The sequence below is a fragment of the Solea senegalensis genome, linkage group LG3 (genome assembly GCF_019176455.1).
Source record: "Solea senegalensis isolate Sse05_10M linkage group LG3, IFAPA_SoseM_1, whole genome shotgun sequence".
Lineage (NCBI taxonomy): Eukaryota > Metazoa > Chordata > Actinopteri > Pleuronectiformes > Soleidae > Solea > Solea senegalensis.
The window spans coordinates 6936526-6964095 of record NC_058023.1 but is presented as its reverse complement, the minus strand read 5'-3'; the positions used below and the strand labels follow the sequence as shown (position 1 = coordinate 6964095).

Below are 27570 nucleotides of genomic sequence, written 5' to 3'. Positions count from 1 at the left end.
GATGTTATACCTTTGCGGTGTCAAAGTGGTTGCAAAAACCCACACCATTGAAATAATGCATGTGTTATATGTTAATGCAAACAGAATAAAGACAAAGTTAAAGTTTAAATAACGTAAAATGACTCTGCATGAGAGTTAAAGACATATTTATTGAGACGAAATCGACAAATTCAACCTCAACTTTTTCTTTTTCTGTTTTCACAGGACTGTAAGAGTCTTAAACACACACGGAGTGAATGACAGCTGTGTTCCCTCCCACTCCACCTCCCACCCAAGTCATCGTTCCGGAGCTGCTCGTGAACGCATCACCGCGCTACAGTGTGGTGCTGTTGGCTGAGAGGAGGAGGAGGAGGAGGAGGACGCATGTTGCTGCCTCCACAGCCGGAGTTAGCGCTCAGTCACCGGTGTCTCTCTGCTGGGATGGACCGCTGTGCGTGACAGGATGGAGGACATCAGCTGCCGTGGACACGCTGCTCCAGACTGTGTAGCGTTTGCGTGGAGCGTGAAATCCTCTCGCGCGTCTTCCGACGCACGCGCAGACGCGCTGTGCGCTTTAGTGCACTTTTATTGAGAGTCTCGGACACATCAGCTGTTCACGGGGGTGCGTTTGTTTTCCACGTGGACGCATCTTCTCCACGGACCGTGAAAGTGTCAGAGGAAGAAGAAAAAAAAAACGATGCGAGCCCGATTTCCATGCGTCGCCGTTCCCGCGGATCATGTGCACCACCACCGCCGCTGCTGCTGCTGCTGAATCCTCCTGAAACATGTTCATGCTCTGGGTCCCGGTGAGTCTGTTCCTCGGCTTCATCGTCGCGCAGACGTGGAGCGTTCAAATGTCGTGGGAGAACTGGGACGCCGAGCAGCTGCGCAACCGGGGCAACGAGTTCGAGAAGCCGCAGGCGGGCGGCTCGCAGCCGCACATCGTCTTCATCCTGGTGGACGATCAGGGTTTCCGGGACGTCGGTTACCACGGCTCCGAGATCAAGACCCCGGCACTGGACCGGCTGGCGGCGCAGGGAGTCAAACTGGAGAACTACTACGTGCAGCCGCTGTGTAGTCCATCCAGGAGCCAACTCCTGACCGGCAGGTACAGTCATGACGATGATGATGATGATGATGATGACCTTTGACCCTCACCTGACACTGCACCACAGGCCCAATGTAGGCTCTTAATCAGAATACCTAATCCTAATTCATGCAATAAAACTTCTCCATCTTGAACCACTATAAAGACTTACAAAAGCTTTTATTTTGGTAAAAGTTAAAGGTGCAGTGTGTACTATTTAGAAGGTTTATTGGCAGAAATTGAATATACTGTCCACAATGAAGTGTGTTTGGGATGCAGTGTTGTAATGTAACAAAGTACAAATACTTTGTTACTGTACTTAAGTACAACATTCATATATATGTACTTTACTTTGTTATTTATATGTCTAGAAACTTTCACTTTTACTCCTAACTATTTTTGTGTTTTACGCGTTACTACCAAATAAAATCAGAAGAAGAAGAGTTGGTATTATGGTCTGTATTTATATAGAGCTTTTCTAGCCTAGATGAGCTGCTGCAACATGGGGTTAAGTGTCTCGCTCAAGAACACATATAGACTAGCAGAGCCAGGAATTGAACCCACAACCTTCCAATGTGAAAGACAACTCGCCCTACCACTGAGCCGCCATGGCTCGTTCCTAACACCTCACTTTTTTAATACCTTTATTTCTAAAACTTAAGTACATTTTGTATCAGAACTGATCTTGTAACATACTTGTACTTTTACTTTTAAGTATCCATTTAAGGTACTTTATACAAGACTGTATAACATAATAGATACATTATCAATTCTGCAAGTTGGAATTCTTATTTTTATTTATTTATTTATGGAAAAGCACATTAAAATGTAAATATGCCAGTTTGTAGCCTGAGGCTAATTACCGCCTGTAGTCCCTTGGCAGGTTGATGTTATACAGGATAAAATAAATGGTTTCTTCACGTACCACTTCCAGAACCCCTGTCACTCCAGACGGCAGTTTGTGATACACGTCGATTTCGGTAAAACTGATCCCGTGGTGCGTTCAGTGTGAATACACATTTTGTACGTACGCTAGATAAGGGGCCTCGCTTTACGGAGGAAGCAACAAGCATCGTCGAGTGTGGAAGGACCAGTGACATCTCAATTTCCCAAGTGCTTTAGGGAACTACGGTGGCCATCACATGCCAGAAAGTATGTTTTTCTTCAAAGTCTGTTGCAGCTGATGACGTTGTTGTATGTAAAGATGATTTAATGTTGGTCTTCTTGAAGATACAGTTGGCGTAACTGATGAAATAATTCCAATTTTTTTTGTCTGATAAGCTGCTACTGCGGCTCCGTGTTTTTTTTATTATCACAACCAGGATCTTCTTTATCAGGCTTTTAGATCTAAATGTTCTGATAAGTCGTCGCTTATCAAAGCTCGGCTTCCTCCAGGCGATTGGTAAGCAGACACCGGCTTTTTACAACTTGTAAATGCACTTCCCTGTGACGACTGAAGAGAAGGCATTCTTTCGTTTATGTGCACATTTAGCTATAACTTTGGGGAGCCAACGCTTTTCATAACTGATAAAACTAGATAAGGTTGTTTGGTTGCCAGAAAAATAGACATAAAGAAAGGAATGCTGAGGATTTCCAACTCCAGTTCAGCCTCCTGGGGAAGATCATGTGATGTCATGGAAACGCTTCACATTAGCCACTAAATTGAGCTTTTAGCACGTTGCAATTTGCAGGGATTTAAAGGCCCAGTATGTAAGATTTACGAGGAATCTAGCTCCAGAAATGAAATGAAAGTACAATATTTAAAAGTTATGGTTTCAGTCATTCCTTATCACTTAAAAGCCACGATGTTCTTTTCCAAAAGGAATTTAGTTTGTCGCAATTCGCCGCTTCTCCCCTAGAGGCCGCCACATTCTACTTACAAAGCGTGCAGTCGATGTTCGTCTGGCACGTTCATACCTAATGTGAAGCGTTTTGGAGGATTTTTGCAATTGATCCCAAATCTGACTAGTTGTTTGGGCTTGGGTTTTCGTCAAACACATTTTTTAAGGTTTTCCAAATTAGGGAGCGGTAGTGCTACCGTAGCAACCAAGCGGTGTTTAACACGGCGACAGGAAGCTGTAGGACGATATTAAAGGGGCAGGGCTGGTTAATGTGAAGAGTATCACGGTGGGGGTGGGGGGGGGGTTTACTCCGTTATGTTGTGGTCTGGTTTTTTGCGCTTTGACATCAGCAGTTTTCCCTCTTTGTAGTGTACGCAGCTCCGCAGGGTTTGCTCTCGCGCGCCGCCTCCGCCATCTGCTCTGCTCCTCAGCAAGGAAGGCTTGGAGCCTTGCTGGGCACCGGTGACTTTTGGCAGGCGTCCGAGAAAATAATGAGAAAAGTGCAGCCACCCCCTCGTTCCTCCGTTCCCTGGGAGCTGCTCTGATCTCTGGACTGCCGAAACAAAAACATATAGCGATAACATCCACGTAGGAATTATAGGTGGAGAATCTGATTCAGCTACACTTCCTGCCCCAACGGCTGCTTGCAGGGAGGTTTGTACTGTATGTGTGTGGCAGTGTTAATATTAAATCATCAGCAGTCTACTTTGTATCGCTTGGACACTCGCTGAGTTCTTTCAAGTCACATTTTGGCACACGAACAAAGACTTGTCAAATATGACTCCGAATCCAAAGCATCATCGCCTCGTAAGAGTCTTATGAAGGTTTGCAGGCTGTTTAGACTGATTGCCATGGCAACTGCCTGCACCTGAACACAGCTGCATGCTCCTGGCATATCCTCAGATTTTATTATACCTTTATTTCTTTGTTTTAATGCCGACTGGACCAATCCCTGTGCGCTCCTCTCACCTGTCCCCCAGATGGACAGGTTGTTCTGCCTCATAAAAAAACCCAGAATGTTCCCTCAGGACCACAGGGTCCATATAAAAATCCTGAATGATACAACCCTCATGTGACCAGTCCAAGTCACTGATTGTGAATAACAGTGCCATTATTTTTAACAAGGATCGTTCTGGATTAAAGACTAGTTTATGAGGAACTTGGATTTGTGGGAGATTTGCTCTTTTTTTATGGGATAATTGACCTTGGTTTTACATCGCGATCAAAAACAATCCTTTACCTCAGAGTGAAAACAGGACTCAACAAGGGTAACTAATGATTCATGATTGTATATACATAGGTACATAGTCAGCTCATGTTTGGCATCATATAAGGCATCAGATTCGGTCTTGTGGGCTATCGTTTGTCTTTTGTTTTGTTTCGTGTGGTCTTACCCCCCATAAATCTTAGAGTCCAGTGCATCATTTGTGCCCCTGAGTGTACAAATCTTACCTTAACATGACCAGAGCTCAAAGTCAACTGAGACGAAACTGGAGAAACCAAGGGCAGCGCGACGCCAGACCACATACGGCAGAGCAGCGCTGCTCGAATGCCGCGTTCCCGAGTGTGGTTAGGTTTTTATAACTCGTCAATGACAAAAAGAAAAGAACCCAACTATGACTTTCCCGTCCCAGAACGTAAACAGAGACTTGCAAATGTGAGTAGTTTGGTAAAATTTGAGAGCTGTAAACAGGGAGTTTTGGTCTGCGGCGGCTGCTCTACAGCTGTGCTGAACTGTGGCCGCGTCTGCAGCGAGGCTTACCGTTACAGATTTGATCCTCGCCAAAGACAAAATGAAGTCACATCAGAAGTTAATCACATGAGCGAAGGTTCATGTTCAGAGTGGCTACTGTTGCGTTACGCCATGACGTTAAGACCTCTGTGACTCCACATGGTTACCACAACCAGTGGAGTGAAGATAAAAAAAAAAAAGGACTTGGCAAAAGCTTGTCAACAGCTGTTGCTGAGAACGTTAACAAAGCGCTGTGAACTCTCCAGTAACGGAAGCTTGAGAAACTCCGAACCTGTCCGATTGTCTTTAAGCTGCTCTGATGAGATTAGAGGCCCAAAGTCGGGGTGACTTTGCTCTTCAGCCACATGACCTTCCTTCTCATGTGATCGTAAGAAGTGGATTGCCAAGCAGGTGTTGCACCTTGAGCAGTCTACGATGAGGCGTAACAGACTCAATAGATCTGGAACCTTTACAGTTGTTTTTTTTTTTGTATCCTTTGTAGTTAAGGAAAATGCGCTTTTGAAGTGTCAAAGATTTATGTTGCAGAGTTTTTTCGGCCATGTTGCCTTACCTGTCTGGACAAATCCCACAGATGGACTTTCTGGAAAGTTCTGGAGATCATAAACAAAACATTCGGCTCTTGTACGACTGGTCTGACTCTCTCTCTTGACTCTTGGTCAGCTTCACGCCTCCGGGGCAACACTTCATCAGTTTCATTGTTGTGGAATGAGCTGCACCATCCATCAAGAAACAAAAGATGAAGAATGCAGTGAGAGGGCTGCAGGTCAGCGAGGAGCAGATCTGCAGCAGGTTTAGTGGCTGTGTTCCAGAATGCTCTTCTGCCATCCTGGAACACTCCTCTTATACCTACATCTGGTCTAAACCAGCGGGCGACCTGGACTGCTTGTTTTCTTAAAGCAGCCCTTTTTCACTCTGCTCCTCACCCACTACAACTCCCTCTCCCACTTATTCACACACGTCCCAACCGTCCGCACTTATCTCAAGCATGTCTAAGCCCCTCAGGCACCCCCTTTTCTTGGCCCCATGGCCTATCGCAGAGCTCCGGATTGAGTAGCGCGCTGACAAATCAGCCCAGTACATATGCAGGCTTTGAAATGTGTGGAAAAGGAAATCTTGACATTCTTCCTCATCTCAAAGAAACCGTAAAATATAAAAACCCATGAGAGCACAAAGTCCAAAGCGAGGGGGCCGCACTGAAGGGAGACTTTCAGAGATAGCGAGGAACGTAAATGAAGAGCTTGCTGAAAGGAAGAGCTAAGTGAGACCAACGACTCCTGGGCTGACTTTGATTAAATGCAGAGTGCTGTGCTTATTTGAACCATATGTGAGGAAGACGTGGAGCAGAAACATACGGGCATCAGGTCCTACACAACCTCAGTGGCTCGAGCAGCGGCCAGTGCACTTGTCTTTTGGGACTTGAAAGATTGCAGGCACTTGGCGATTTGAGTTTAATGGCGTGTGTGATTTGTTGGCCTTGTGGCTCAGCGGTTGTGTAAATAAACCAGAGCGATAGAGTGATTACAGTGGCGGACCATAACTTTGTGACTTTTTTTTTTTTTTAAATGAGAAAATGGCGTGATAAGATGTGGAAGTGAGCCATCGTCTTTTGGAAGTATTCCCCCTGCTTGTGTGTGTGTGACTTGGAATTCTTAGTGGATAAAGGGTTCAGGCATGGGTGACCTCCGATCTGTGGCCCCTGCGCTTTAGCTGCAAATGTATGGTTTTAAAAGAACCTATAAATCAGTCAGGACAGGACACCTGAAGGGACTACAGGAAAGACCTGCAGATCTCCAGAGGGCAGTTGTTCACTTCAGTCTTTATTTTTAAGTCTTCACGTAATAATTGTCCCTGACATTTCCCAAAACCGGCAAAGTCAAGATCTCCATCTTCTCTGTCAAAACCTTGACTGGGTTTTGACTGATTTGTGGAGGAATCACAGGCTGCACTTAGCATGACATTCTCATTACACGCCTGTAACCTGTTGGTATGTGAACACCACCAAACCTGCAGGAGCCGTGAGTGCGAGGAACTGGGGGCTCTTAAGGGGTCAAATCCTAAACACGCACACATGTGTCTTAATAACTTTGCACAGGTATCTGGTCTCGGTTTTTGCTCTTGTGCTCCACTGTCTGGGTTTTATCATTGAGTCTTTTTTGCTCTCTCTCTCTGTCTCTGTCTCTGTCTCTCTGCCGTGTTCCTGTCCTGGCATCAGTGCAAAAGTGCGTGACGTGTAAAAATAAACGAAGTGAAGGGCAGAAGTGGAAAACTGACCCTTGTAGCAAAATAAATGAATTTAAAAAGAGATTGAAGATAATGGAGCGTAGAACATCCAAAAGTGATTTTATGTATGTTTATGGGCAACTTACAAGGCTAAATCTACCATGTACTCTGCGTGCTGGAAAATCTAGATTGTGGTGAAGGTTTTTACGAGTGCCCGCTCTTCTTGAGTTAATTATGTCTTATGTGGATTTTCTTTTTCTCAATAAAAATGAGGCGGAAACACTTTTCTTTATGTCTTTTTTTTTTTCCAAAGAAACAACTTTTCCTGTTGTTGATATTGTCGTCTTTCCCACAAACACAACTGGCTTCGCTTCTTCCTGTCATCCCCATCCCTGGCTTTGTTCATTGCGTTCAGATCTCATCGCCTAATGACAGGCCAACAATACATCCTCTTTTCCCCCAGCGTGCATGTTTGTAATTGGATTTCAAAGCCCTCCCTGCATAGACCACCGAGTGTCAAGACATTTTTCTCATTGCCATTCGAAACCACGACGCTCTCTCTTGGCGCCCACCAGGGCCAGTGTGGTCTCATTCTCATATTCACTGACCTGACCTCAAAGACTTGCAACAAATAGAGGTATCGAATTCAGAATTGTGCCATGTTATTACCCTCAGCAGTTGTAACATACCCAAGGTCCTGGGAACCAGAATTGAATTCATGGGAACCTGTTTTGCCAACTTGTAAACACTACAATTTCCTTACTTGATTTCCAAAAGTTTTGGAGGCCTCAAACCCAGATGGCATTTTGTTGTAGCCAGGCGTAGTGCAGCATGCTGGATGTCTCACCAGAGATTAAAGCGATCTGCCCACAGGTTTTTCCAGAAAACCTCCACCAAACACAGCTGGCAGCAGATCCCGCTGCTGCTGATGAGGTGGGTCAGCGTTACTGGCAAGGGCAGAGCTGTTGACCACAAACACGCTCCGCCGACACAATGCAGCAATGTGCAAGTCACTGTGGTCGTCCTGACATCTATCTAACATCTGCATCCTGTGGATATCAGATGAAAGTTTCGGCTGATGATTGGCTGAGTTCATCATGTTTTTGTTGGACTGACTCATGTTGATTTCTCAAAGATTCGACTTAGTAAATAATGAACCTGTCAAGCACGCAAATATGAATCCAGTAAAAACATCATGACTTCGTCTAAGACTAGACTAGACTGACAGATGACTGATGCAAAATAGTCGGCAATCACCACTTTTAGCATGTTGCTTATCAGTATTCGTCACATGTTCGTCACACTATGTTATGGAGAGCCAAACATAAAAACAAATGCTACTGATAATTGGATAATACAGAAGACAGCAATGTTACTAAAGCAAGAGCTGTTGCCAACTGCTGATTATTATTATTATTATTACCACAGACCTTCAAACACCATTCTGAGGTTACGTTAGCTCCACCGAATCGAAACTGAAGCTCCAATAAAAGCTCAATTAAAAGACGACGCTCTGGCTCACTGTGCTACATGCAGGGGAGTGTGCGTTTGTTTGGAGAGTGTACAACTCGAGTGATAAATCAACACGTTATTGGCTCACGTGCCACATGTTAACCTTGGAGTTACTTTTGCATTCTCCACAAGCAGCAGAAGATCACTAGGCCTGGCCAAGCCTCTGGTTCTCTGCCAAATGAATCCTCCTCTCTGGAAACCTACACCAGACACTTATTTTCACTCCCGTTCCCTGGTGACAGCTTGACTGCACACCACTAACCTCAGGAGAGAAAGAGGGGAGGAGGTGGAGAGGCATCTGGCTACATCAGTCCCGCGTCTTCTGGCTGTCTGCCTTTTACTCAAAACAGACGTAGGGAGTCGCGCAGAAATTAACTCGGATCTCATTGTGTTTATCTTCCCACTGTCCCAGCTGTGCAGCCTCAGTGTGAAACAAAAACATAGTTAGTCACATTCTCAGTAATGATAAAGTTTGCCTGGCTGTTTTAAATTCAGACCGCTAATCCCACAGCGCATAGTTTCGATTATGGGAGACTCAGACGTGGTCCAAATGTCCATTAGTATAATTAGATCTGATCCAAAACGTGGTAGACCCAAAGAACAACAACTCAATAATATGATGGATCACCATCGATTAGAAACGTAGCGAACATTATTTTTCATTGCACTCAATCTCTTTTTGGAAGACTTTACTTTGATACCTTGTTCTAGGGAATGGAAACATGTTTTAAGATGGGATAAGCAGTATTTTTGCCATTATTGGTCAGTAATCCCATAATAACCTTCCAGCATAAAGTCAATTAAGTTATCTGACCAGGACTTAGTTTTGACAGTAGACAGTAGACTTTGAATAGTCACAGGGCAATTCAGAGGAATTGGTTTACTTACTGCTTACTCTGCAAAGCAACCTCAAATAAACTAAAAGAAAGTCAATAAACATGTGTCAATATTGGTGGAGCCTTTCAGAAAACAGAGTCTAGTTTTTTAATAACCTGGAGTTGCGACTCAACAATGCCAGCTACAGCTTTTGTCAAATCTGTCGCAGCAAATCAGGGACAGATGTAAGGGTGCCTTCTTTCGAGTAGAAGTCTGGAGGACATTATCCACTTCTGAGGCAATATTTTAACAAAATACTGGATGTCACCATCATTTGGTGACATTCGCAGTCACTGAATAATTGATGATGTGGTGGTGTCAGAAAGAGAGCGCCCTTAAAGTCCATTCTACCATATTTTCATTTGTGCTAAATGACAATAAAAGTCAAATACATCACTGCAGATTTCTGGGCTGTCATATTCCGCCCCTCACTGCTGAAAGTACTCAAAGGTCCAGTGTGTGAGAATTAGTGACATCTATTGGTGAGGCTTAAAAGTGCAACAAATGGACGAATCCTCCGCTGACTCCCTCCCTTTCCCAAGTGCTTTAGGAAACTGTGGTGATCTTTGCATACCAGGAAGAATGTAAACGCTCTTTCACAACTCTCTCTCAACACTCTTTCTGCCGTCTTCGTGTTTCAGCATTGGGTATATGAACAGTGTACTTGTCTGTGAAGGCGCTCAGTCATCCATCCAAATCATGGTAGTCTTTGAGTGCTAAAAACAAAGGCAACTGGACTTCTGTAAGGTTCTGTAAGACATTTCACCTCTCATCCAAAAGGCTTCTTTCGTTCTGATTTTGGTGTGGGAGTCCCCAGGTTTTTTTAAACCCTTGGTGGCACCTTGGAGTCCTTGACATAGCCATCATAGGAGTCCTTAAAGGTGGGAATTGGGGTGAAACTGTTTGGGGAGGGCCCTCAAGGCAGCATTGTATGTCGACCTGTTTGAGAAGTCAGATAAAGAGTACAGACTGGCTCAAAGGGCAGAAGATGGATGGATGGAACCCCGGAAAGCAGAGAAATAGAGCTTTGTGCCCGTATACCTGTCATGATAGTGGCCCTCAGGACTTCTGCAGAATGACAAATTTGTGACGTCAGCTTCTTAGTACCATAACTCTTGAAAGTGAAAGTTACCTTGGAAAAAGGGGCAGAAGCACTCAATTAACATTTTTTGACAATTCTACAGCCATAAAATCTAAATAAATCCAGAATTATCGGGACGGTCACAAGGCAGTTGTTGCAAGATACAGTAGCTGCCTCTATAAAGTCCCTTCCTTTAAGTACATATATAAGGCTTACTCTAAGGCCATGAAAATCCAACTTTTTTTTATTTTAACACAATTATACAATTATATGAACACACTCATGGTTAGCATATTCACTTTCTGCCAATAAACCCTGGTAAACGTTTCACAACTGGACGTTTAAAAGTTTACATTTGTGGTTTCTATCAATGTTGCTCGATACAAACAGTCCCCTTTGCTTATCAATAGTGCTGTGTTAGCAGCATCGTTTTCACCAGGTCACAACTCTGCTTCCTGTCTAGCCTTGAGTGACAGGTCCTCTGTTTTGGCTCTGGGCCCCCAAACTTACCCCAATACCATATCCACCTCTGCCTGCACTGCCAGACTTCAGTCGAGCATTACTCTGTGCAGGGTTTACCAGCCTCTAAGTATCCTCTGGTCAGCTCAAATGTGTTTGCTTTGGATGTGGTCAAGTTGTAATTAGAATTGAATTGAATAAAGTATTGGTTTGTGATTCCCCCACACAAAGACTCTCTCTGTGACTGGACAACCTGTTGCCTGTTGGTCTGTGTGGGAGGAAAAACATTGTCTTTAATTTTCTAAATATACAGTACGTCAGCAGCAAATTCAATGTAAAGGTTTTCTGTTTTTGTTTTTTTCGAAATGGCAGACAGTAGCCTATAAATAAAATCCTATTATCCTATCTGGAGCCATTTGCTTCTCTTAAAAGTAAAAAAATATATATATAGAGGAAAGCTTTTCAGAATGTTTGGAAATAAAGCCAAGCTGTAAATGTCACTCTGTGGAAGAGAGCGATGTAAAAGCATAACACTCTAATGTCAAGCTCTTATGTTTTTGGCAGGTGGTTTAGTGCTTTTTGCAGTTACCGTAATTGATTTTCTTTTTGTGTGCAGTAGCTAATGGGTACAGTCCCTTTTTCAGTTTTTACATTAGGCATGCAAGCATATGAAAATGTCACCATTATCCTGACCAAAATAATTGTGATTCATGATATAACTGTGAAAATATGCTTTTGAAATCTTGAAGTAACTCGAAAATGCCCTCAAGGCATTTTGTCCAACAAATTCTCATTTTAAAGAGACTAAACAAGATTATTATATATCATGAGCTCCTGGAATGAGGGTAACATTGTAGCTCCTGAAAATAAATCATTAGGATTGTATGTTGGTAAGCCAGACAGCATTTTAGATCAATGATTTGTACCACAATAATGAGTTTTCATCAAAGTTGATTCATGTTTCTGACCTAGTGATGTCTGTTTTTTCTAGGTATCAAATCCACACTGGCCTTCAGCACTCCATCATCCGACCTACCCAGCCCAACTGCCTGCCCCTGGAAAATACCACGCTGCCCCAGAAGCTCAGAGAAGCAGGGTACTCCACTCACATGGTGGGCAAGTGGCACCTGGGCTTCTACAAACGTGGTTGTCTCCCCACCCAGCGTGGTTTTGACAGCTTCTTCGGCTCCCTGCTCGGCAGCGGAGACTACTACAGTCACTACAAATGTGAAGCGCCCGGTATGTGCGGTTACGATTTGTACGAAGGGGAGGAAGCAGCTTGGGAACAGGACCGCGGCTTGTACTCTACTGTGATGTTTACTCGAAAGGCTATCGGTATTTTAGCCAATCACAACCCTCGCAAACAACCTTTGTTCCTCTACTTAGCCTATCAGGCTGTTCATTCCCCGCTGCAGGTTCCTGCCCACTACCTCGAGCGCTACAAGGCCATCCCAAACTTGAATCGCCGTAAATATGCCGCCATGGTGACTTGCCTCGATGAAGCTATCCACAACCTCACGGTAGCGCTCAAGCGCTATGGTTATTATGACAACACAATTATAGTGTACTCTTCAGACAACGGAGGCCAGCCATCAGCTGGTGGAAGCAACTGGCCCCTCAGAGGGAGTAAAGCCACCTACTGGGAGGGGGGTATCAGGGCTGTGGGCTTTGTTCACAGCCCCCTGTTGGTGAACAAAGGGACAAAATGCCGATCTCTGGTCCACATCACGGACTGGTTCCCTACTCTGTTGACTCTGGGTGAGGGGACAATAGACGAAGATCTAAATCTGGATGGGTACGATGTGTGGGAGGCTATCAGCGAAGGCCGCCAGTCGCCTCGACAGGACATTCTACATAACATTGACCCAATTTACATCAGAGCCAAAAACGGTTCATGGAAGGCTGGGTACGGCATATGGAACACAGCCATCCAGGCTGCGATCCGTGTGGGCCACTGGAAGCTCCTGACAGGTGTTCCTGGGTACAGTGACTGGGTGCCACCTCAGACCTTCTCCAGCCAGCGGCTAACCAACCGCTGGCATAATGAGCGCGTGCGTTGGGACCGAGGTAAATCCCTCTGGCTCTTCAACATCACAGCCGACCCTTACGAGAGAGTGGACTTGTCTCTGCGCTACCCACACGTGGTGAAGAAGATGCTAATGCGGCTAGCGCAGTACAATAAGACCGCAGTGCCGGTGCGCTACCCAGCCAAAGACCTCCGTTCTAACCCTCAGTATAATGGGGGCGTTTGGGGACCCTGGTTCAAGGATGAGAGGGACAAGCAAGGGGAGGAAGAGAGAGACAATCATTTGTTCTCCAGCCATCTTGGAAAAAGAAGGTGGAAAAAGAAATCAAAGAGCAGAAAGCTGAAAAGGAGGGTAGATGGCTAGCTTGCCCCATTTGTGAAAGACTTAAGCTGCCTTTTCTCAGGGATTGACACTTCCTGTTTCAGGATTGTCCTCGTTATAGGCTATAGAACTCATGTTCGTTTTAACTTGACTCCAGTTAATACTGTATGAAAAATCAAAGCAGATGGAGCTTATGAAATGCCTCAACAGAATAAGGAAAGGATCCACTCGTTCAAACACTACTGTCATGCCCAGACACAGCTAAAACCTCATGTTAATGTTCGGGGCATTTAAAGAATGTTTATTTTTCTAGATTGTGTTGCATGCTTGAACTGTTGTCACCTTTTTGAATTGCTCTGTATACTCATGTGTCACTTAGCGTAGCATATCGATATTCATAGACAGTTGCCATAAATTATGGTGACAGGAATATATATATATAAAAAAAAAAAAATCATGATTCTATAATGTTATTGATTGCAGCGATGCGGTCTTGTGGAAACAGATGTAGGATTTATGTGACGTGTGAGTTGATGTGTGTTGGTTTTATAAGCACAGTCTGTCTGAACTCAAAAATAATAGATTTGGTTCTCTCTTTTTGATGACGTCTGGTCCGGCACCAGGCCAACCTGAATGTAAGACAAACTTAACAAAAAATAAAAGCTCCAGACACAAAGCTCTTTGTCTCCTGCTATCGTTCAAGCTCTGTCTGGTTTGCATTTTATTCCAGCGCGATCGCTTTTATCCCAGTGACAGTAAGTACTCGTGTAACTGGAAATGATTTACCATTTCTCGCCTTTCTATAAGCTGAGGTATGGCCACAAAGAACATACACTCATGGAAAATATTATATAAAGTGGTATCCCGCCAGTAATAAAGACATAATTGCTTTCCTCACAGTCCTCATCAGTGTTGATGTTCTGTAGCGGTCGCGGAAAATTTGGAAAACCAAGCATTTACCCCACCGTCAGCTTAATATTTTGCAACCTCACTTGAAATATGAATATTAAATGTTTTGGTATTTAATTACGGGTGGTGGGACCAGTGAAGTTGTCCAGGTCCGCTCTGGTGAGTTGGTCCATGCAGCTGTTCTTAGGTCTTCACCTCAAGTTGGACAGCTTCAGTCGACTTGTGTTTGCTAATTGACGGAATAGTATTACATTAGTATTTGAAAATGACCAGAGAGGCAGAAATCGATTCCCGACAGCAGTGCAGGCTCCACAGCTGCAGACACCACGGCAGATCGCGGAGACAACAATATCCTTGACAGCGGCAAAGCCATTATGGAGAAAGCAGACAAAGTACCACTTTCCCCTTTTCAAGACGTCAAACCTAATGGCGGTGCCGTGGTTAGAACTTCCTTCAGGTTAATTTCAGACCCTGTTTATACCTGGTTTTAACATCTATCCTGAGTGATCTGGTCTGGTGTACATTGCACTAAAGTACAAATCCATCCTGATACGCCCTCAGGTCTGAACACAAAACCACATTCGAAGGTGGGTTGAGGACGCATGAACCGCAGTCTGTCCTCCTCGGCTGGGGTCCTCTGATGCCCTGATGTATCTGTAGCCACCAAAATATAAACAGTAATTTGTTTTTCTAATGGTTAGAAATCTTAATTTAATGAAAACTATTAGGTGGGGTGAGGTTTTCACTTGCCACAGTTTACATCACGAGGCATCTGTTTTTAGTTTTCAGCTGAAATCTCCTCCCAAAACAGACTACTTCTATTGCTGTTGTGAGTATTGTTTGATATATATAGAGTAGATCATTCATAAATCATGTTAATTAGTGTCTAGTCTCAGAATATGGGCAGACTCTACAAGGATATGAGGGAAACCAAACACATGTAAACATCAGAAACAAGCTATGTCACAGGACTGCGGGTAATCACATAAATGTCGCAACGGATTACGCAATAAACGGCCGACTCTATTTTGGTTTTGATTATTCGGTTAAAATGAGTTTCACAAAGATATGCTTGTATTCTTCCCGTCATGGTTAGTATGATAAACTGAATCAGATAAAAGTTGATGTTTTGGCAGGTGATAGGCATATTTTTACATTTGTGTTTTCTTTTTTTACAATTAGTTTTCATTCGGTTCTGGATCCCGGCCCATTAGAAAAATGTTCTTTGTGTGTCTGTTGCTTGGCATTTATGTAAATAGTTCCTAAACTCAGCGACATGAACTGTTCATTACGTTTGGTAGTAAACGGTTTGTTGTACTTTACAGGACAATTAGATCTTTTAATGACACTAAATGACTGCTAAACGTCCCCTAGACCAAAAAGATTTATTGCTGCCTATAAACGGAGCCCTTTCTGTTTTGCTGGGATTTGACTCTGTAGCTTGTCTATTTGTCTTTGTAATTGGCCTAAGCAGCTTGAAATTTGCTGTGCACATAAGGAACAATTGGAGCCCCAGAGAGAGTGGCTTTCCTGTGAACTAGGCTGTCAGGCTTCACCACCGCATAGTCACGCTAACTTTGATCCCCTCTGCCTCAGAACCCAAACCCAGAGCCAAGTTATGACTCAACTTTCACGGTGACATTTGTAGCTTTCACTGATACGAAGATGGGTGTTTCCACCCCGAGCCGCTGTAATGCCTCCTAAAGACTGTGAGACCTCGGCAACGTTGAGAGTTCATTACAAATCACAGTGGGGCTACATGGATCTAATAAACGCGGCTAAGACCCCAAGTATGATGCGGACACCTTCTGAATCATGGTCCATGACGCAAGTCATCACTCAAGTCATCATCTCCAAAGCAACTTTGCTAAGTAAGACCATGGGTCTCAAACTGTGGTACACAAGCTTCCTCTGGTGGTACTTTCTGATTGGGAATAAATCTGCCTCCTTGCTGGGTGGATTTTTACACCCCTCCCAAAAGGTTCATACTGTCTTCTTGCCATGTTTTGGACCACTTCCTGTGGTCCTCTGAGGAGGACAGCACCCCCTGCTGTCTTTGCAAACCTGTACAAAACAGGAAGCAAGACACGTCACATGTTAACGTCACGTGACCCTTCAGAGGAAGACCACAGGAAGTGATCGGAACATGTCATGGTAAGCAAAACCATGACTAAACAAAACTTAAGCTAGCTAAGCTAACAGTATTTACACCACTGTGTTTTAACATGGTGTTGCTATGAGAGCTCACTGTTTTTCTCAGGTGGTACTTGGTATGAAATGTTTGAGAACCACATACGAAGCAAGTCAGCGACGTCATCATCCACCCATGTACTGTAGGTTTGCAATGCCATCAGCTATGACATGAAGATTCGTTTTGCGTGCTAAGAAGATGAGGATGTACTGGATCCCACATACAGGCTTTGAGATGGTGTCAGAAAACATTCCTAAGCTACCTTTCGCCTCAACAACATGACACCAGTCATTCACAGTGTGAATTAGCAGCATTAGGAACATTTTGGACTCCAAAGAATTGGCTGCGTCATCTTTCGCCTGGAACAGTGGTGTAGTGCAGGTGAGGTCTTCTAGGGTTAAGGAGTGGTTTTCGTCAGCTCCCTCGCAGGACTTGTGCCCACAGACCGTATTGTACCCATGGGAACCAGAATTCACCCGGGTAAGCTCGGCTTTACTGTAGCATTTCCCCACGTATAACATAAGGGACGACTGAGAATTATAGAAGATCGGATTCTTATTTTACTGCGTCGGCCTGAATTTCCTCTCCCACGAGCCGTCGGAACAGTTAAACCCTGGTTTCTCTGGGGAGTCACATTTGCTTTCAGTTATGGGCACTCACATCCCTCTTATGGGAAAAAAAACCAAAGGCATTTCACCCCCCCCCCGTGTAACTGAGCTGTAAAGCAATACATCAAGCTCCCTCACTCTGTCGCCTCACATTGAGAGTGCCCATTAGTGCTCATTGGGAACGATAGGAGAAAATAAACCTGATCGATGGCAGAGCCAGACGCCTTTGATCAATGTGAAGGGCGGGGATACCACTTTTTGCTGGACTCAGCTGTGGCACCGCACGTGAAATGTAAAGTTCTTGCAGGATCACGGTGCAAAAACCGGCCAAATTTGTGCACAGCCAACTGGAAAGAGCTGCCGGTGCCGGAGCCAAGAGCTACGTCCCGAAACACCATGACTCAACGAGAGCCGGGCTCTTACATTATTTGTCTCCCCAAAAAAAAAAAAAATGATGTGATGAAAAATAAGAATAATATCAAACAGCTGTGTCCAAAACAATCAAATCGATAACACAGCAGCCACGAGGGATCCCGTGAACAACCGTCCCAAAAGTGTCTTAACACATTTAATGCTTGAAATGCATCCCTTTGTGGGATTACAGCGCGCGAGGCTCTGCTCTGCTCTCCAGCAACTTGGCAGAAGTGTGACATTCCATTTGTGAGAGGTAGTTCAGTTTTTCCCTTTCTCTTTTTTTTTTGTTTTTTTTTGTTGTTTAAGATGATGTACCAGCATGTGAAACAGCTGCTGTCATGTTTCAGTGACATCATAGGAAGTCCTTGCCTAGGAAGTGGCTGGAGGAGTTACAGCGCTGATGCATCCTTTTTCCTGTGTGACTCACAGTCGCGCACAGTGCTACCAGTGCTACCAGTGCTAGTGCTGGAAAAGTACAGTCTTCTCCTGCAATAACGATGTGATTGTTGTTTATTAAACTCCATAAGACGAGTTGAAGTGAGGTTTAGAGAGGACAGAGGAGTGGATTAGCTTGACGGACAGTCTCACTTGGCTGTTGCTCTTTCTCCAGGAATGGGGATTTCCTGCAATGAGCAATTTCATTCATGCATAACTGGAACTTATCTTGGCCACCTTCAGCAACAACTTCTACCACTCCCACTTTATCCACATTATGACGTATCGCCCTGTTTTCCCTCTTCCCGGCGACCACGCCCTTTATAGCTTTATATTTCTTTCTCATCCTCATTAATCCTTGTACACACTTGGCCGAGTTCACTCACTCATCTCCTCGCCGTTGCAGCCGCTCAGACGTTCTCCATTTTCTCTTAATTCCTGCCATTCTTCTTCTTTATTTGCACTCCTTTCATCCTGTTTCTCTTCCCTCTCTGTATGTGTGTGTTTGCGCCACAGGTTTTGCTCAAGTCCAGACCTGTAGGGGGGGTTTTGGGTTCCTGCGCCAGCTGTGTTGCGAGTGATTCCTGCATCCGTATCTTAGTGGTGCTCTGCTGCCGTCCATCACGCCTCCTTTTTGATCTCTCCTGCAAAGGGTTTTGAGTTTTCGCTCCTCCAACGCTGTCAATCAGTCGGCTGCAGAGGGGAAGGTCCTGTGGTGCAGTTAAATCCTGACGCCGCGTGCCCTGTCCACACCTCTAATGCTGTGTTCACACCGAACCATCAGCCAGCGCACTGTTGCACTCCCCTGTTGTGGAAACGACCGCAGAGAGAAGAAACCGTCGTCTTGTGTGGTTTCACGAACACACCCCGCTGAGCCGGACACAACTTGGCGAGTTTCAAACTTTAAATTCTGGAGCTCCGTGTGGATGAGAGCCGCTTCCAGCGATACTTTCGCCGCCCAGCTGTGACCGGCTCTGCGTGGTGCAAGACGACGGTTTCTCTCTCTGCTGACGTTTTCAACACACAAAAATAAGCCCGGCCGCTGGCAGGTACGTGACATCGTTCGGAGAATCTTAACGCTGATTGGCCATCGTGTCGACGCGTCCATGTAAATTTTCCGCAAAAGTTGAAAAGAGCGATTTCATCGCGTCTTTTGCGCAGTAGTTGACTAGGCGTCCAGAATACAGACATGAAGCTGCTTGGGAAATGATTTCACTATAACGTAGACCAGTGGTTAGCAATTGGTGGCCCGCCAGCATCAGCATCTGGCCCGGCAAATCTGATTTGCTTATCTTCGAGTTCAAAAGCTTTTATTCTGGAAAAAATATGATCTCATTCAAATAGATTCTCTTGCTAGAATGGACAGTTAGCCCACACTAAATGTTTGTTTGTTTGTTTGAAGAATAAAAATTAAAAAAACACTGCTGTTGTCATGGTAACAGCCAGGTTTGGGGGATTAAATGTCCATAAAATAGCTCTTATCATATGTTAGGCTCAAAAAAGAAGCAGTAATTCTTCAAATTGAAAGGATGCACGACGATTACTAACAGTACGAGTACGTATCTCACACGCCTTTGTCTTCGTAACAAGCTGGTGATTAAAGACATCGTCCACATTATTGTTAGTTTAAGGCAACAAATGTGGCTTTCTGTTTCTGACTGAAGACATGATGAAGACATGATGAAGACACCATATTTTGGCCCTTACTTACTTACTTGCTGATCACTGACATGGAAATTTTCATGTCACCCGAAATAAAAAAGCATGTCTGAGCATCTTTGTATGAATCTGACTCTGACTCACTGAGTGCACAGGGAACGTCCACTGTTGTGTCTCGCCTCATCTTCTCTCCCTGTTCCTCAAACAACATACAATCACGTCTTTGTTTGATTAGTGTTTATACGATGAGCACGCGGGCAGAAATGTGAGCTCACGCACCACCTGCTGAACGCATGATGTCAGTACTTATTTAAAATGACTTCCATCTTTAATCTGTCTTTACAGACTCATCTGTTCCTCATCTGTCCGTCATCAGAGCTTTTGTCTGTCTATTCTACTGTTGAGATGTTTCTGCCTAACGCTGTGTTTGATATGTGTCCAGGACGCAGACATGCGGGATCATTTTAGCATGGTGCAATTTGTGTTTTAAAGCCTTTGCACATCAACGGTGATGCAAATAAAAAGCATGACATTACATCCAAGTACATCCAGCTATAATAACCAATAATAATAACATATCGTTGTACTAAGTCGGGTTAGCCACTGTAGCCACTCTATAACAACACTCTATATAGTATATACTGTATATAGTATGCAAAAACGGGGTAGCATCACGTCTACCGTTCAAAATTTGATCTTTGATCTTTGATCTGAAATTTGAATTTGAAAAAGTAGAAGCTTGGAATTCCAAGGTCAGGGTTTCAGGTGGCATTGCCGTGTAAGGAAGTTGCAAATTCCGAGTTCCAACTGCAAATGGAATGCCCCACGTGTCCTGAGTTGCTTCCGTTTGGTATACACTTCTACCGCGACATGTTTTTGTTGCGGTACTTTTTTTAGCCCCCGCTCTTAGCCGATGCTAATATGGGACGCCGACGGACTGCCGATCGCTGGTGGGTCAGAGAGTGTGGTCACTGTAAGAGTCATGAGAGCGGCGTCCGACACCGAACTGCAGATCAGTGAAAAAGACTTGAACAAAATCCTGAAAACATGTGTTAATCTCCAACATTTAGCAAAGAAATGTCTAAGCGACCGCAGACTCTCTGAGTGCTGTGCTCTAATGTCATTTATAATATAATATATATAACTGTGGCTTTATAAACACAACAGATATCAGGTGAACTGCATTTCCTTCAACACAGTAATGCAGTTTTATCAGTGTCATAAATTACGTCATCATCATTATCATTTTCATGCAAACCCCAACCCGTCTTCACCCACTCACCAAGAGGATGACGTAGTGAAATTAAAGCTTATAGGTGATCAGTATCAATGGTGTTGTTTTTCTCTCGCCATGACACTGTGGAATCAGTTTTCACACAATAATGGCAGAAGTTTCAAGAGAAAAAATGGATACATCCTGAAAAATAGGAGCCGCGATATTGACGTAAAAGCAAAGAAAAGTGAAATACGCGAGTCAGATGTTGAAGAAAAAAAGCACAGACATAATAATCAGCCAAAGGTCAAAAGTTCAAATGTTTCTGAACATGTTACCACATGAAGAAAACCACACGAGTTTCTCACCAATTGTTGAATAAATACATGAATTAGAAGCTAATAACTTAGTGAAGACAGAAATAACTTTCCCTACTCGATAACCCGCTTCAGTAAATAAACCAGATTGTAACGGCTATTCAGATCCGCATGTTTTTTTTCGACTGTTACGAAACGGCGTCGATCAATCACGCTCCACCGACTCGACCCGTGGTTTGAATCAGGCTGAGGAGGAGGTGAAGGTCCAGCTGTGGTACGTCAACTCCAACTGGATGTGACACGTGGGCCTCTGATTAACTGGAGTGAGGACGGGGGAGGACGGGGGAGGACGGTCGGGGTTTCTTTTCGTTCCCAAACAGCTGATTGTGTCTTAAAACGTCTGTGATGTGGCGTTTCCTTCATTGAGCTTCAGTGTGTGAGTTTTCACTGATTTTTTTGGTGTTGCAGAGCTTTTAAGCCTCTTTTAGCCTCTTTTAGCTTCATGTTTTGATCTTACACATCCTTACCGAGGTTATTATAGTGAAGGTGAATAGTTAACGGAAATAACGAAAGCTAAATTTGATTAAAAAAAAAAAAACACTTAAGTGAAATTAAAAAAAAGCTAGAGTTAAAAATAAAATGATAGCTAAAATTGTAGCGTTAAGTTTTGGTCTTTGCAAAATCTTTATACAAAAATAATACCTTTACCTTTTGGGTTTAATGCGTTAAGTAAATAGTAAAAAGTGTAATAAGTGAGTCCGATTCCATTATTTGGCTGACGCTTTTATCCAAAGTGACTTACAGTAAGTGCGTTTCACAACATTTGGATACAAACAGATTAGAAATAAACCCAAACACAAAATATAAAGATATAAAATACAGTCAAAGGTTGCTGAACAGGTTACCATGCAAATTATCTCCATAACCAGTTAGATTATTGGCACATCTAAAAGCCGCCTGTTATTAGACCTCAGAGCTCGGGAACAAACTCATTTTAAACTAAATAAAATAAAAACTAAAGACTTTTTTCACACAGGAAGTCATTCTGTGAACTTTCAACGATGAAAAGGGGGGAAAAAAACCCAACACAGAGACGATATGAAGTATGACAAACAGGAGGAGAAATGACATGGCGGCCCACCAGAGAGGAGCTTCACTGTAAGTGTGTGTGAGAGGGGGATGATTCGTCCCATCTGGCGTCATGGCGTCCCGCTCAGCTGTTCACTGTACTGGCAGAGACCCACGGTCTCCTGCTGCAGAGACCTCCTCCGTCCTCGTCTCTGCCAGGAATGGAGAGAGGAGGGGAAAAAAAAAAAAAGAACGCTGGAGCAGACTTTCAAGCTCTCCACCTGTCACATGACAGGGTGTGGGAAGGAAATCAGAAGCAATGGAAGGTTGGACAACGCTGGACGTCGACACTTTCATGATGTCATGAGGACGACCTTTCCATTTATCCCTCTGTAGAGGAAGGTGATAAACATGTGTGTGTGTGTGTGTGTGTGTGTGTGTGGGAGGACAGCAAATATTTGATTTATGACTAAAATACCATTTCATTTTAGTTTACTTTTAGTCGAATTAACCTACAGTAGATTTAAATCTAATGAGTTTGTTTGTATTATTTAAATGTTTCTCTATCATCCTATCCATTCTTATGTTATTATTAACCCTTAGTGCTCTTTTTTGTCTTCTTAGGTGTTGTTGAGTCAAAGTTATGATTCATTTTAAATTGTTGTAGCGTTGTTTTTAAACTTTTCCTATCAAATTTTCTTTCTTAATTGTACTTTTTTCTGAGTATTAGGGCCACATGCACAGCATGAATTCTGAGATTAAATGCTGTTTTATTTTTTTGACTTTCTTGGAAAATATCTTTTTACATGAGGCCTAATACTCTTCCGTAGTTTATATGGTTGTTGGAAATGAAAAGAAATATATCATTTCATCCGATTGCATATACCAGACATTGACGTCCAGTTTTTATGTCACTACATTGCGTCCTTTTTATTTACTTGATGTCTCGTTTTGATCGGTTAGTGTCAAGAGAAACGTACAAAATCTGGTCTGTAAAAATGTAAATACAAATCAGCAGCAGCATTTAAGCTGTTACTTGGAGACTTCTGCTTTAAGAGCACAGATGTAGCTTTAAAGGTGTAAAATTGGACCGATAGCAGGAGATACTCAAGGTTGCGATATGTGCATCAGTATCATGAAAAAGTGACATGTGAATAAAAAACTGGTTAGTTGGATATGAGGGGGAAAAAAACTCCCATGTCGTCTTCAGATTTCCACTGTAAAAGGCTCTTGAGATAATCCCACATGTATAGTTTGAAGCAGAGATTCCAGACAATGACCTAAAGTGACCTGTTCATAATCAGAAGCCGTATTACAAGCAGAGCATCGTTCAGAACCAATTATCCTCCCGCACCTGTAACTGAAAACACATGGCGGTGGCTGTGCATCAAGGGGAAGAGTGGGTCGTTGGAGGGCCGGTGGTTTGATCCCCTGCTCCTCCAGTCTGCTTATTTAAACGTCTTTGGGAAAAAAATCGGAAAAGTTTCTTCTGGCAGTTGCAACGTGTGTGTGTGTGTGTGTGTGTGTACCTGGTATTCCTTATGTTGTGGGGACCTAAATCTGTTTACACAGTCACATTATGAGGACATAAATCCAGTCCCCATAACATAAATGACTACAATTTAACGTGAAGACATGTTGTAAAGTTAGGCTGAGGTCAGGGTCATGGTTGTGTGTGTGTGTGTGTGTGTGTGTGTGTGTGTGTGTGTGTGTGTGTGTACCTTACCTAAGACTTATAGTCTTTTTTGAAAGCATTTTTATTGTGGACAACCATCACTTTTTTGGTCTTTACATGTGTCAAACCGTAGCTGTTTCTTATATAACGAGGCTTTCAGGCCTCCTGGGCCTTCACTCTGACCTTCTCTCTCCGAGCCGCTCCCTCCGCCAGATGGGAACGCTGGATCTTCTCTTCATATGAACTCCACATGCTGTTGTTAACTCACGCCAACACACAGGAAGGGGGGTGCTGTATATGTTACATTATATATCTAACTTCACTGTGTTGTGAATAACTGTGTGTATCCGTAGACCACCTGTGATCATGACTGGACATTCATTTTCAAGGGATAGCTCAACCACACCAAATCCCATTGAGAAAATCATCATTTTTACCTGGCAGGGACTCAGGAGCTGCTGGTGTGCCGCCGCCTCGTTTGTTACGTTTGTGCCACTCAGGAGAGTCCGAGCAAAGGTTTTCAATCACCAAAAGTCACAGAATTACACATTTAGAGTTGATAATGGAGGCAGGAGTGGTTTAACAAACGCTGTGTGCTGTGGTGTAAAATCGCCGTTTTTCTCTATGGGATTTGGTGCAGCTGAGTACACGGTTTACAGAGCGACACTAACTTCAGTTTCCAGGCAGAGAAAGGGGCCATGTTTTTTCACCATTGAAAAACCATGAGTAAAGGACATGAAAGATATTTTATTCATTATTTTTCTGTTTTTATTTGCTGCTATATACACGTTTTATTTAATTATTTTGCTTATTTTCATACATATACATCATGTTATGACCATCGTTGTAAGTGTAAGTTCATATGATCTTTTTGAAAAAAATAAATAGCTTTTAAAGAGCAAACTGAAACCTATTGAAAGTGTGCATCGATCCTCTGCCATGGCCAGATGTTCTGAACCTACTGTGCTGCAACAGCGCCCCCGTCCTGTCATTTGCTGTCTCTCCACTCACACTCACAACATCTGGACAACTGAGATTCACTCATTTAAATCATAAACTTCAGATTAAGTTTACTTGCACACTGGTTTACATTGATTCACCACAGCAAACATCACTGTGTGGGTCATGATTGCAGATTATTTGTATTTAATTTGTATTGAAAGTTCATTTAAAGATGAACTAACTTGTGTCTATATAACTGATAATATCGATTTAATATGAATAATTTATGGTTAATTTAAAATAGTTAATTCAAAGATACTTAAAACTGATGAAAATGTTGTAAAAACAGCCTTAAACTGATGAGGCCACGTCATTTTGAAATGTAACAGCTGCGTGGGTGAGATTTCACAACAGTGAATAAATGACTGTTATTGCTTTGCACGACTTGAGCTGTAGACTCAGTCTGCAGCTCAACTCCAAGGCAAACATAATCTGTGAAATAATCTGACTTCTTGTTCTGAGAGGAAAATAAATAGGGTGTCTGATCACTAGAGGGCAGCAGAGGGCGGGAGGCTCCCCAGATTTAGCAGGAGCACCTTCTTCTCAGTCTAAAAATAACTCATCGCCATGGTGATGGTTCTGATGGAGGTTGATACAGACAGCACACACACTCTCACTCACTCACTCACACACACACTTCACTTTACACCACTTCCTCACTGGTGGATTAGATGAGATTACAGGCTAAATGGGGATTAATGGTGATCCAGCATAACCTGATCAGGCTCCTTTTGTCGTTCTGAACCAGTTCTGTGACACAAAGTGTTGGAATTTTCCCCTTAAATCTGTGTTGACGTTGTGTGTATATACTATGATATAATTACTTTGATAAGTAATAGCTTCCTATTAAGGAGCTTACTGTTCATGTCTGACCCATTTTTATTAAAGCAGTCTGTGACATTTTCACTCCTTATATTAAATAATAATAATAAAAAAACTAATAACTGCAAAGAAAGTTGAGTTTAACAACAACAAACATTAAAAACACACTTGTTTCAGTGCATGAAGAAAAACAACAGGAGAAAATGTTTCAAATAAAAAGTTGTTTACTGGAGTCGACATGAGACAGGGGTCGGAGGTCACAGCAGGTCTTACTTCCTCTCTCTCTGGAGATCAACAGAGGAAGGAAGAGGTTTGGCACCAATAGCTTAATCTTTGGCCGCTAGATGGCGCCCGTATGCAGATTGTCCAGGTAGAGAGCGGTCGGAGGAAATTGAACTTCATAAAGCTGCACACCGCACAGCAGGCATAAAACCGGATGATGATGAGGATTTCACTTCCAAAATAAAATAAATAAAACATTTCAGGTTGAATGTTTTTATTAATTGAAAATATCCCAAGGTAGAAATAAGATTTGCTTTCAAAGTAAAGATCTTGAAATCACCCACAGTTGGAGATGATGTGGCAGTTGTCAGTTGTCGTTCAACTTGAAGGTTGTCGGTTCGATTCCCTCCTCCAAAAGCTGGGTACGAATTATGAATGAAGGTTGTAAAATTGTACATCTGTGGTGGTTGTTAAAATATAACCAACAAAACTACATTATTTTACATATTATTATTTTAAATGAGAGTATAATTCACATATGTTATTGAAAATACACGTGAAATGCACACATATATTATTTTGAAATCCGGGCACCGGATATGCAACATTACATGTGAAATCCGCTTTGACGGCAATCAACTAATCCAAGTGTCAGTGAGGAGACAAACACAACAGCAGGTCGCGACGTGTGTGACAACTGCAGGACAAGCCGGACTGAGAGCGCAGGTTCTGGGAGGAGCGAAGCCGAGCTGTCACCGCTGTCATCCAGGGAGTCACTTTCCAGGAACATTCCCCGAGTTTTGCCTTTTTTTCATCTAATTTCCCCCCTCCCTTTGCGGAAGACGACAAGTGCCACTTTGGGACACGCACGCACACACATACACAGAAAGGACGGGGATTTGTGGAGAGTAATCAGTGAAAATAAAGAGCAGGTGAGGCGTTCACGTTCCAGAGTTGCTGCGTTCACGTCCCGGAGTCTAACACCTTAACATGGCTTCAACGACCTGCACCAGGTTTACTGATGAGTACCAACTCTACGAGGAGCTCGGAAAGTAAGTCATTTTTTATTTTTGTTTAAATATTTTATTGTAAATGTTGTGAAATTGCAACGTGTTTGTACTATTTGCGGACGCCTACCTGTTCCTGCCGGGATTCTCAGACAGCACGCACGTCGTGAAGAATCCCATTCAAAAATCCTACCACGTATTTGTGTCTTATTCATAAATGTGTGATAACAGAGCAGCGCTCAAACAGACTTTTTAACCTGTAATTCATGTTTAAAACTTTTCTCTCATTGTTATCTCTACTATTTGATTCACCCTTTGTTACTGGTTAACGCCCACTTGTGTTTTAAAGGAAGGGTGTTTTTATCACGGTCTGGTGTGGCAGTTTTTTTAAAAGTTCAAATTGCACTACAAAGCGCCACTTCAGTGCACTGGAGTGCATGCGGAATTATCAAGCGGTCAACTGTCATGTTTCTCCGCTTTTAAACTACGCTGCACAGTGCATGTACATCTGGAGTAGAAGCAAGACAAGTAAAAACAAGCAGAAATTTGGCTGGAATTTCGTTTGAAGTGCAGGACAGGTTAACCTGTCACCCCTGCACTGAAGGAAGCTGGGTTTAAAATGTATAAAAATCATATTAAATGTGTCTTATCATCTTGGTGACTGTATGTACTGGATTTAAAGTATATATATATATATATATATATATATATATATATATATATATATATATATATATATATATATATATATATATATATATATATATATATATAGTCATTGGTTTGCACAAGTTTCCGCCCCTGTAGTGGATAAGCATCGACATTCCTCAGTGGCTCAGGCACAGAGTGGTGACCTCACATTTACTGTGCTT

General features: G+C 43.1%; 2 protein-coding genes across 20 annotated transcripts in view; both read left to right on the top strand.

The window, feature by feature from the left end:
- Positions 1 to 309: 309 nt before the first annotated feature.
- arsj (arylsulfatase family, member J) lies at positions 310 to 13832 on the top strand. Its single transcript, XM_044020349.1, has 2 exons — positions 310 to 1087; positions 11800 to 13832. The coding sequence occupies exons 1-2, from the start codon at positions 765 to 767 to the stop codon at positions 13196 to 13198; spliced, it is 1722 nt and encodes a 573-aa protein (XP_043876284.1). The 5' UTR covers positions 310 to 764; the 3' UTR covers positions 13199 to 13832.
- Positions 13833 to 26336: 12504 nt separating this feature from the next.
- Positions 26337 to 27570, top strand: part of LOC122766468 (calcium/calmodulin-dependent protein kinase type II delta chain) — a 557529-nt gene continuing 556295 nt past the window's right edge. For 15 of the 19 annotated variants that reach the window (XM_044021358.1, XM_044021355.1, XM_044021352.1 and 12 more), the window contains exon 1: positions 26338 to 26743. In XM_044021358.1, coding sequence (XP_043877293.1) covers positions 26682 to 26743 — 62 coding nt within the window. In that variant the 5' untranslated portion in view covers positions 26338 to 26681. Of the gene's footprint in view, positions 26744 to 27570 lie in introns of all 19 variants that reach the window. The other 4 variants (XM_044021346.1, XM_044021348.1, XM_044021344.1 and 1 more) reach the window with 2 other exon arrangements.

Bases quoted from the DNA above. Each gene is read 5' to 3' on its own strand.
- arsj (XM_044020349.1), top strand. From the start codon at position 765: ATGTTCATGCTCTGGGTCCCGGTGAGTCTGTTCCTCGGCTTCATCGTC. The intron at 1,088-11,799 runs GTACAGTCATGA...TGTTTTTTCTAG, and splicing joins AGCCAACTCCTGACCGGCAG to GTATCAAATCCACACTGGCC.